The 11,821-nt window shown below is 37.6% G+C and overlaps 3 protein-coding genes across 4 annotated transcripts; 1 reads left to right on the top strand and 2 right to left on the bottom strand.

Annotated features, from left to right (window-relative positions):
- Positions 1-33: 33 nt before the first annotated feature.
- LOC105162990 (Chaperone DnaJ-domain superfamily protein) lies at positions 34-1,437 on the bottom strand. 2 transcript variants are annotated; one of them, XM_011081181.3, is made up of 6 exons: positions 1,114-1,434; positions 952-1,044; positions 845-878; positions 493-519; positions 281-413; positions 34-199 (listed from the first exon to the last, which is right to left on the bottom strand). In XM_011081181.3, the coding sequence occupies exons 1-6, from the start codon at positions 1,177-1,179 to the stop codon at positions 145-147; spliced, it is 408 nt and encodes a 135-aa protein (XP_011079483.1). In that variant the 5' UTR covers positions 1,180-1,434; the 3' UTR covers positions 34-144. The 2 variants fall into 2 exon arrangements, with proteins under 2 accessions (XP_011079483.1, XP_011079482.1); XM_011081180.3 differs by having other exon boundaries at positions 281-519; positions 1,114-1,437.
- Positions 1,438-1,950: 513 nt separating this feature from the next.
- LOC105162989 (pectinesterase 4) lies at positions 1,951-4,263 on the top strand. Its single transcript, XM_011081178.3, has 2 exons — positions 1,951-3,243; positions 3,389-4,263. The coding sequence occupies exons 1-2, from the start codon at positions 2,223-2,225 to the stop codon at positions 4,078-4,080; spliced, it is 1,713 nt and encodes a 570-aa protein (XP_011079480.1). The 5' UTR covers positions 1,951-2,222; the 3' UTR covers positions 4,081-4,263.
- A 955-nt stretch (positions 4,264-5,218) lies between these two features.
- Positions 5,219-8,256, bottom strand: KCO5 (Ca2+ activated outward rectifying K+ channel 5). Its single transcript, XM_011081177.3, has 2 exons — positions 6,978-8,256; positions 5,219-5,673 (listed from the first exon to the last, which is right to left on the bottom strand). Exons 1-2 carry the CDS (start codon positions 8,060-8,062, stop codon positions 5,526-5,528), a joined length of 1,233 nt encoding a protein of 410 aa, XP_011079479.1. The 5' UTR covers positions 8,063-8,256; the 3' UTR covers positions 5,219-5,525.
- Between the last annotated feature and the right edge of the window lie 3,565 nt (positions 8,257-11,821).

Raw genomic sequence — 11,821 nt, forward strand, 5'->3', positions numbered from 1 at the left:
TGATATAACTCAAAATGAGGGTGAACTTTCACATTATGCCCATTGAAACAGGAATCTATTCCCTCAATTCAATTCATGTAGCATACAATTGTATTACATTGTATTTATATATTTGTACAGAGTTAAACTGCATGGTGTGTGAGCTCACGGGAGAAAAGGATTGTAAGAAGGTTGAGCCTCCTTTTGTCTTCGATAAGCCCTGAGATTCGAAAAATACCAAATCATCAAAACAAGTTGAATAAAATCGACTTTGAAACCAACATTTTGATATAGAGAATACCTGGAAGCAGTTGATCCACCAAGCGTAAGTGCTCCCAAAATTATGACAAGGAAAGGAACAGAAGCAAGTCTCATGTTTCTTTGTCCACGGTGTGCTCTTGGAACTCCAGTTTTCACAACCCGAGAATATGATGCTGGTGATTGGTGAAGGATCAATCAACATTATAGTAATTCTTGTTTGATGATTGCCATTACTAAACCAGAAGGAAATACCTGTTGGCTGAATTCTTCCATTTCCTCCTGTGACAGACGTAAATACATAAGTTGCATATTTTATTTTATTTTTTGAATTAACAGCCACATGCTGCGAAAGGTATGAGAAACATCTTCCTGTTCTTCATATAAACAGAAAAGAAACAGTAATTTGGACCCATCAGGAATGATGAGCCCATTTAGTAAAAACTGGAAGATAAACGTATCAAATAGCCTAAATGATTCTCAAAGTCAAAGCTGTTGTAGGAGAATAAGTAGCAAAGCATTCATTTCATTTGAATTTGGAAGCGAGGGTGAGGCCATTTTCCTCACTTTCTTAAAAGAGTGTAAAACTAAAAAATAATTAATTTACCAGTGTTGGTGAAGAAAGAATAGGCTTCTGAGATCTGCATTAAGTTTAAACACCAACAAATTAGCACAGAAATAATTGGTTTTAGGAAAGTGCAAAATTGTGGTTACCAATTTGAATTTGGACTCAGCCTCAGGTTTGAGATGAGGGGGAAATCGATCAGGATGAGTTTGCCAAGCTTTCCTTCTGTATGCAGCTTTAATCTACAAAATTGAATTTGAGATTGACAGAGACAATTAGGACGGAAGATGGAGGGAGGGAGGGAGAGGGACCTGAGTTGGGGAGGGAATAGAATTAGGGGGGAAACCCAGCAAGATTTTGGCCTCGTCGCTTCTCATATCATCTACTGCTGCTACTATGCAGTCTCTCAACTCCAATTCCCTTTTTCTCAACTTAGTTTGTGTCTGGGGTGGGGGTGGGGTGGGGGTTCAGACTTCAGATCCTGCAGTGCAGTCAAGTCTTTGCTTGAATCCAATTCCAATTCCTCTTTCTCAAACTCTCTCCCTGGGGTGGGGTGGGGTGGCCATCCTATTCTATTCTTGGTCCTGGATGGGTGATCCCCCAGCCTCCACGTCCACTTCCACTTTCTGCTCAACCACTTCACATTTATGATCCACTGTATGTTTTGCTTTCATTAAAGATTTTCATTAACCAAATATAAATATCACTGAACAAATATACAAATTTCACATATTTATATTTAATTTGAGCAATTTAAATTAGTTGGTCAAAATTAAAGTAATAACACCTGGGAGGTAGGAATTATAGTTTGAATGAAGGTATTTAAAAAATACAACTTTTGTTTATGCTTCTCTTAAATAAACATGAAAAAAGTTGGTGTGAAGGTGTTTATTGCAGTTTAATGTATATACATCTTATAATTAACAATAAAGAGGATATATATATATATATATAATTAGTTATTGTTTGTTCCTAGAAATATGATTGTGAATGAGAAGAAAGTGGGGGATGGATGGTAAATATGAAAAGAAAAGTTGAAAGGTTAAAATTTGTTGGAATTGGAGGCCATCCAGAAATGTCGGGATGTAAATTAGAGTACAAGGAGTGAAAGGGGTGTGGAGGTGAGTAGTATATAAACTACTCTACCCTGCGTTTCCATATCAATCAAATATAGTACACTACATGATACATGTAAAAAGGGGTGGTTGAGTTTCCAGTCTTTTCTTTTTTATTTTCTCTATATATCAATAACACAACCACCACCACTCTGCTGTATCATGTATGTATGTATGTATAAGAATAACCAAATTGTTTTAAGTGTTAATTACGTGTGTAATCATCACACATAGTACAGTAGGGTACGTACGTTTTATTATCAAAACAGCAAGAGCATCAATCTAGCTAGCTACCTGAAATCAACATGGCGGTTGGGAAGATCGCTGTGTCTCTGGTGTCCGTCATGCTCGTCATTGGTGTCGTCATCGGAGTCGTGGTTATGGTGAAAAGCAATGGGTCCTCTGATTCCCAAGAATCCCAAACCCGTATGCCCTCTATGAAGATGGTCACCTCCATCTGTGAGCTTACTAATTACAAGGAAGCCTGTGCCGGCAGCCTTGAATCTGTCGCCAAGAACAATTCTGCCACTGCCAACGATTACATTCTCGCCGTCGTTGAGTCCACTCTCAACGAGGTCAAGAAATCATCTGAGGCCACCTCCAAGGTTGTCGTCAACAAGGACACCGATGAACTCAATCATGTGGCCGTCCAGGACTGCAAGGACTTCCTGGATTATGCCGTTGATACACTTCAGAAGTCCATCTCCCTGGTGGGCGGTAGCGACATGGAAACCCTTGAGGAACGGGCGCACGAGCTCCTTAGCTGGATGACCGCCGTTTATGCCTTTCACACCACCTGCCTGGATCAAATTGAGAACCCCGAGTATAAAGCTGCCGTCGCCAATGGCACCCACAATTCCACCCAACTCAGCCACAATGCCGTCAACATTGTCGCTGAGCTCCCTCAAATATTGACCCTCTTCAACTATCAGCCTATTCATCAGAATGTCACCACGGTAATTACCTCAGGAAGTGGTCGTCGTCGTCTCATGTCCGCCAACCACCACGATGAATATCCCAGCTGGTTTGGACCTGCGGAGCGGAAGCTATTGGCGAAGCGCGGAGGTATCATTCCCAACGCCGTGGTTGCCAAGGACGGGAGCGGGCGTTTCAAGACCATTGGTGCTGCCATTGCAGCATGCCCCGACAACAACAAAGGCAGATTCATCATTTACGTCAAGGCCGGTATTTATCGGGAGCAGGTCATAGTCACCAAGAAGAAGACCAACATCTTTATCTATGGAGACGGTATTGGGAGGACAATCGTAGCTGGGAACAAAAATTATGGAATTATGAATATTGGGACAATGCATACGGCAACATTCGGTAAGTAATCATCATAATGTACATAATATATGCACATGCATGATGACTTGAATAATTAATATTAGTTTGATTATAATAAGTCTACTGCATATATATACCTTATACCTTATATCTCATATATATATATATATGTGTGTGTGTGCAGCTAACGAGGCAACTGGATTCATTGCCCGGGGCATAACATTCAGCAATGAGGCCGGTCCACAGGGGCACCAAGCTGTTGCTTTCAGGTCCGTAGGCGACATGTCGGCCATGTTTGATTGCAGCTTCGAGGGTCACCAAGACACTTTGTACTACCAGTTTCTGCGTCAATTCTACCGCAACTGCCGCATTTACGGAACCATCGATTTCATCTTCGGAAAGGGGGACGCAGTGATCCAGGACAGCGAGATAGTTGTGAGGAGACCGTTGCCAAAACAGTTCAACACGGTAACAGCTGATGGAAGAGAAATCCCTCGAGGGAGCAACGGGTTGGTGATCCAAAACTGCAGGATTATCCCGGACAAGTTTCTTTTCCCAATCAGGTTCCAAGTGCCGTCATATCTGGGGCGTCCATGGACACGTGAAGCACTGACAGTGGTGATGCAGAGCGAGTTGGGTGATTTCATCAGGCCAGAAGGGTGGAAGCTGTGGGACGGTAGCAATAACCACAAGAGTTGCGAGATGTATGAGTTTGGAAACAGGGGACCGGGAGCAAGAACGGATAGGAGGAACAGGGAATTCTCAAAGTTCAAAGTTCTGGGACCCAACCAGGCAGCCAAATACACACCTGGCATATTTCTTGCAGGAAACCAATGGTTGCCACAAACTGGTGTTCCCTTCAGGCTAGGCTTCTGATCACTCTTAAAATACAAACCACGTACCCTACCTACGTACAATCGCTTGTTTCTATTATGTTTAATTTGTTATATATTGTATGTTGAATAATTAAATGTCTTTGAGTATGAGAGGAACTACTCTGACTCTGACTCACACCCACACTTTCTCTCTCTAAATTTATATATATAATTGTTCAATCTGGACTTGAAGGAATTGTTCACGCTTTAAAGTTGGTTGGGTTGGGTGATTCAATTTCAGATCATTTCCGAGTCTTTCCTGAATAAGGTTGTGAAAGGTTTTGTTATTAAAATAGAATTTTTCAAGAAAAAATATATATATATATATTATAGGGTATCTATTAATTGATGTAAGGACAAAACCTAGTTTTAAAAGTTTTTATTTAAAATGACTTAAATTAATTGATGTAAAATTGTAAAGATTTAAAAATGGAAAGCAACTTAATTAAGAATTTAACATAAATAGATGGAGTAAGAAATTAATGATGAGAAAGAATAATTAATAAAAAGTTAATTAACTATTTATATTTATAGAAATAAATGTATGTGGCAAATTAGAATTAAACCAGCTTTTCCATCTCATATGACATGTAAAATATTGGTTGGTTTTCATTTTAAATAATATGATATGATGTGTAAATATATATTTTATATTCTTATATTATATATGTTTATTCTATGAACAAGAGATATACAGGCAACTCTTATTTTCTTAAAAGTTTTATATATTAATTAGTTACAGTATAATTTGCAGGTTTTATATATATTTGTTATATATTATCTGAAGATTCGTACATATTTGAAATCGAGCAAGATATAAGAATATGGACCATTTTTTAACATCACGAAAGATTATTTACAAAGACAAAACTTACAAATAAGTCGATCAAATTGGGCCACTAAAAAATGGAGAGCAAAATTAAAAGTTGACATGAAATTACCAAAAGTGGTACGTACAAGTGTAAAAGTAATTTTTAAAATGCTTTGCAAGGTGAGTGAAACCGCATATTTACACTTAAATCATGATCCACTCAGAGCAACCAATGACTTTTGCTGCTGAGCACATCAGATAATGACCTTACTCTTTTAAACCATACAAATATATATATATATATATTGACTGTGCTTGCCACACCAAATATGTAATCAAACATATTATTCTCATCTTTCAACCATCTCTTATTTTCACTTCCAATGTGTTATGCTGCGTCTTCTCATCCAATCACCAGCTCTATATGTTATACAATGCCAAGCAACTTCCCAATCACTCTACCTATCTCACATTCACACTTCACAAAGTTTCTACACAATCCACAAATAATACACAAACTGCAAAAAACTCAATGCCCCAAAGCTACCTACCTGTACACTCCAACCTTCCCTTAATTTGTATCATCACTATTGTCCTACATCAGTGAATAAACAGAGTGAAAACTTCAAATGCTATTATAAATGGTTCTCCAACAGATCAGGAAGCGTAATCTTCCCAGAGTTATTGCGATCAAGCTTGTTGAACTGATCGCATATCTGCAGGATATCTTTTTCCCTAATCTTCCCCATCTCTTTCAGCTTGTAAATCACATATTCTGATTTACTGTATCAATACACAGATGCAATGTTTAGTTCTCAATGGCGGATAAACAACTCATATGATTAATTAACACAAACTGTAGGTGATGCAGAAAATTCATGAAACATGGAGGCATAACAATAGACGACTTCTGGAATATCACCATATAATTTGTAAAGACCACCAAATCCAGACCATGGCTGCTTTGAGAAAGCAAAAGGGATGAAATGTTCCATCATCAGTTGGTAGTTATATTGTATATCTGAAGCACCTAAGACAAAGATCCCCCGATTTATCTAATAATCTTAAAAGGAGCTCCAACATTATCAACCATGAACATTACAAATTTCATTGTCTTTCCCCTGTTAAATAGGCAACAAGATACTTGATCCACAGGGACCACAATTTTATGAAATTATTCCATCATTTCATCTAAATAATGTCATGTGGAAAGACAACTCCATACCAGAGACTACAAATGCAATGTTGTATTAAGCACTCATCATTGATTGGACATATTGGTTTTACCAACACAAAGGTCCCTTGATAGGAGCCAACACATTAAACTCATAAACCAAGAATCTAAAGATTAATAGCGATCAGACTCCTGTAATATACTCATAATAGTATAATACCATTTCACATCTCAGTAATTGTTTCCTTGGAACAAAATATCATCATATGGAATTCGTAAAGTATTGAAACTAGACATTCATGGTTAATCAAGAATGGAAATGCATGCAGCAGTGGAAATGAATTTACTCTACAATGCATAATCACTCAAATTGACAGTGTTTAGAGTCTTCTCTCAATTACCTATAACCCAAAGATTACAACTCTTTTGTTTCTCTCTCAATACAAAAATTACGAGTCCACAGTATAGCTATCCAACAAATGGGAACCAAAGTCAAGAATGAAGAACAAACAAAATTCTTTCCTTTTAAAAGAATAGTGCACATCAAGCTTCTCGTATTTGTCAACGATTGGAAAGAAAAATGTAGCATTCACTGTTCACTCAAACGTAATTACTATCTGGAGTTGAGTCCCAATATTGTATTTTGAGCGCCACATCAATTTCCCATGATCTTAAGGTCTACCATATTGATGATCATCAGCATCTAATCAACACTAGTAAGGACTGCGGGGTCAAAGCCAAAAAGCGTATGCCAGCAGACACAGACATAAATTGCAAGGAAGGAAAAAGCTATACGTACATGAAAACATATCGGAAAGTCGAAACTAAAAGTTTGAGAAGCAAAACTAAAAAATGTGATTATGCAATTAAGTTGGTGAAAAGTGATAAGAGGAATGAAGTTGCAATTGCCTACCTAATAAAGCCATTGTTGTTTATGTCAGCAGCCAGCAAGTCCTCCACAGTAATACCTCGATGCAACACCCAATTACTGATCTTGCGGTGCCTCTTGTCAATCCTGGCTTCTGCCAGATATAGAAATGCCCTGGCCACGGCAAGCGTGGACAATAATAGCCATATGGACGCAAATAATCTTCCCGGGAGAGTCTTGAATGCCCTGTCTCCATATCCCACCGTCGTCACTGACATGACTGATAAATACACGGAATCCACCCAATCCAGACGCTCCACAAAGTACAAAACTAGCGTCCCCATACCAATACACAGCACGACCACCCCCAGAGCCAAGCCTACCTTAAGTCTAATCCTCATTCTGCCCTTGGCCACGTCCACTATATAGTTCCTGGCAGAAAATCTGGGGTTGTGCTCCGGATGTTGACCCTGCTGTTGGGGCGCCGCCTTAATGCCGGCAAGGATCATATTCTCCTGCAGGTCAAGCACGTAATTGACAACCCCAGTAAGTAGAATATCGATGAATCCAAAGCCCACGAGCACAAAAACACAAGCAAAGACTTTAGTGAGCGGCGTCAAGGGGGCGATGTCACCGTAGCCTATGGTGCACATGGTGACGATACAGAAATAAAGAGCGTCGACGACAGGGTGAGTCTCGGCGCCGGAGAAATGGTCCCGGTTGAAAGAGTAGATAATAACGCCGAGGGAGAGGTAGAGGAGGAGCAAAAGAGCGGCTTGTCGGAGGAGAGAAGAGGAATCGGAATGGGGATGGGGGTTGGAAGAGTGATGGGGGGAGCGGAAATCTTTCATTACAGCCATGGCGGGGGCAGTTTTGCAGCGTTGAATTTTCTTGCGGGCCCAGGAGGAAGAGGAAGGGGGATGAGGTGGAGAAGGAGGAGTATCGAGGGAGGAGGATTGGTGGTGGTGGTCATCATCTAGATAATCGTGTTGTTGGTAAATAAGAGGAAGAGAATATGTGGTGTTGGTGGGGATTGGGAAGGAGTGAGGAGAGATATCGAGGTTGAAATCGTGGAGTTGAGGAGGAGTAGGGAGGAGTAATGGGTCGGTGGCTGCTGCTGCTGCTGCCATTCATAAATCGGAAAAGGGATCGGACTCTGGAAATTGCAGCAAAAACTGGAAAGTGAAAGTGAAGAGTAAACAAAATAAGGGGTGTGTGTGTGTGTATTTCTTACAGAATGAATGAACGAATCAATGTCTCTCTCTCTCTCTCTCTCTATCTCACACACACATGAAAGAGAGAGAAGAAAAGGGATTATAATAAGTTGTGATTGATTAGAAGATTAATAATAAGATCAGAAGGATGGATGGGTTGGATTGGGGGAAGAAAGAGAAGTGAATAGCTATAGAACCAATAAAAACTCGCCACCTCTTAAGAAACAGACATATTCAGACACACTTTCCATTTTATAATAAAATAAAGGATTAAATACATATCAACACCATAGCCCAAAATACTATAGTTTTTATCCTTTATAATGAAGATGATCGCCGCCGGATTTGGAGTGAGAGCCCATAGTCATTTTGAGGGAATCTAGTTGTGTCAAGACCTTGGCGAAGCCCTCAACGAAGTGGATCTTTTTATAGTTCAAATATGGATACGGACTGCTGGTCTGCCGGTTGTTCTCATGAACAAGTAGCTAGCTGAAACAATTGGTAACTCAATTAAAAGGTTTTTCTTTACTGATCTTGCTTGATTGGGAGCTCGAGGTAAACTTGATAAAAAATTTTCGATTCATGATATTAAATGCTTTTTTTGTGATTTTTAGGTGGAGGACGTTAGCTATTTTTTTTTAAGGTGTTCATTCGCCGAACAAATTTGGATACTCTCTAAATGGCAAGTGAGTCCATCGTTGGTCCCACTTGTTGATTAGAGAGTGGTTCTTGCAAATCTCAAATGCAAATTTCAATCTCTTTCCGGACTAGGAGACCCAACACCAGTTCCTCATCACATGGGTCATCATTCTTGAAAGCATCTGGAAAGCTTGCAATGAGAAGACTCACGCAAAGTAACCTCCCACCCCAATGGAAGTTACGAGAGTCATTTTAAAAAAAGTGGAAGAGCATTGTTCAGTGAGGATGTCGAAGCATATTAATCAACAAGTCCACTGTGTCTGGCAGCCCCCTCCGACAGGTTGGTATAAAGTTAGTATTGATGCTTCTTTTTTGGATGGAAAATCATTTGCTGTTTTTGTTGGCCGAGATCATAATGAAAACATTTTCCTGTTGGAAGCATGTGAGAGCTTTGCCTATAATCCTACAACTGCTGAGGTCTGAGCACTTTGACTGGCAACCACAAAGTTGCATGAACTTAATGTGGAGCAGTGCATTTTTTAATTGGACTCTGTTGATGCCATCAAATAGATCATGAATCAGGAAGAACAAGTGGATAGAGCTGCAGCAGTTGATGTTTTGGAAATTAGGAGGATTTGGAATTTGGATCTAAATTGGACTTTTAGAAAAATTCCAAGGCTCTGTAATAAATTTGTTCATGGTGTGGCTAAGTGGGCACACGGAGCAATTTGGACGGACCAATCCCACCCCCTCTCTTCCCAAGTGATGTATTTTGTGATAAGGGGCAAGACCTCTTGGACTGATTTTTGTGGAATGAAAGAAACCATATCAATAAAAAAAATAAGAAATAGTGCATTTACACCCCTAACTATGAAACATAATAAAATGATCCCTCATGATATACACTAATTTTTTATAATGAAAATGCCCTTATTATTTCCACCCTTAAAATATTTCTATTACTACAATCATTCTCTTAAAATATAATCTGAATTATTATAAATTTTTTTATTTAAAATAAATACTATCCAAAATTTATAATTTTACACTGAGTATAGAATCTGTATAAACTCAATAAATTTACATTCTTATATTTTTTATACAACTGATGAAAAACTTATATAATTTTTGCTTGTATTTTTATATATTGAACTTTTTTTAAAAATAAATTATCAATAGAAAATTTGAAATATTACATCAAACATATATATACTGTAAAATCTACAAATTTATAATATAATTAAGAAATAATATTCTATACTTTTTAAGTAATGATATAATATATTTTTTATTATGTGGACATGTAACTGAATAAAAATTTATAAATTATATAACATACTTTTTTTATAATATTATATGCATTATATATTGACACATATTTACATGTACTTTTTAGCATAATTTATTTAGTTTACAAAGATATATTAAGCTTATAAATGTTTTTTGTATTCAATAATTTATAAAAAAATTATAAATTATAAATATTATTTTTAAAATAAAATATGAGTAAATTTTAAATCACTAAAAATAGTTTGAGGAGATATTTTAATAAAATATATTTTAGGGAGTAGAATAAAAAGGTAATGGGGTAAGTGAGAAGGGTATTTTTATGTTATCGATGCCAAATTATCTTATTAAGGATGTTTTTATTATCTCTCATATTTTAAGAATGTAAATAAGATAAAATGCATAAAAGTGTATTTAACCCTAAAATAAATAAATATTGGGGTTTGGGAGAGTATGAGGAGGTTGGGGTTGGCAGAGCGAGTGATGAGGAGTTGAGTCTAGTCTAGTCTGACTCAACTCACGACATTTCAATTTATATTTTCAACTAATCTAAATACTAGTACTACTTCTTCTTACAATGCAAAATGCTCATCACTCATTCAAATAATAACTTGACGTGTCTCTGCACATAATTGTATTATGTTAATAATTAATATGGGTGTATAAATATGTTATGTTGGAGGAGGATTGTACATATAATACGGTGGATTATTAATTAAAATTTCAAAGGTTGTAGTAGAGTAGACTTAGTTAATGGATATTTAAGTTTGGGGCACTGAGGCCCAGTTTATGGTTGTGGGCCGGCCTAATCCTCCAAACCAATTGCTTTGGCAGCCCTTACGCAATGAGTATGGAGAGGTAGAGGTAAGAAAGAGAGGAGACAGGAGCGGAAAAGGCCTAAGCCGAAGGGAAAAGGGGTTTGCAATTGCAGGTGAAGAAGCAATTCTCCAATTCAAATTCAAAACACACACACACAGACACCATTAAAAGCAGCCTTCAACCTTGACTTGACTCCACTCCCATCATCATCATTAATTCATAAGCTAATCTCCCTCCCTCCCTCCACTCAAATATGTATATATGATCTCATTATGGATGATATTTTGATTAAGGGTGAAAATATCTATCCTACATATAATAACAGCGGGTAGGGGTAGGGGTAGGGGTAGGTGGGAAGTAGAAAAGGTAAAATTAAGAATTATTAGCAGCTGCTGATTGCAATCTTGTTTCAGCATTACGTATCATCATCATATATATACATATAAATGGAAAATGTCAACGAAAAGGGTGTAACAATTTTCAATTTATTTGAACGAGAGAATCTCTCAACTCCTTTGGTGGAGCTTTGACAAATTCAATCACATCCCACACTGCACGTCTCTCTCCCACCTACCCATTTTTAATTAGTTAGATAAAGAAAGAATTGGGAGTTGGTCCTTGTAATTTTGTTCCCAATTCCAGCAGGAAAAGGATCCTCCCTCCCTCCACGTTAAATTAATTACCAAGTCTCATCAATCCACTTTTCTTCAGTACTCGTCATTCTTCTTTTTGGTTTCTATTTCCCCCCCATACACTCGCATTAAAAAAAAAAAAAAAACAATTGAATGATTGCTTCAACTTACCCTTCACATCACATGCCTAAAACTTATATAACTAACCAATTCCTTCCTAATTACCCTATTCATCAATCTTTATTATTGTTTTTTTTCAAAAGACAAGTTAATCAATCATTAAGTTGGATAAAATTAC

The sequence above is a fragment of the Sesamum indicum genome, linkage group LG6 (genome assembly GCF_026168435.1).
Source record: "Sesamum indicum cultivar Baizhima isolate 11 linkage group LG6, ASM2616843v1, whole genome shotgun sequence".
NCBI lineage: Eukaryota > Viridiplantae > Streptophyta > Magnoliopsida > Lamiales > Pedaliaceae > Sesamum > Sesamum indicum.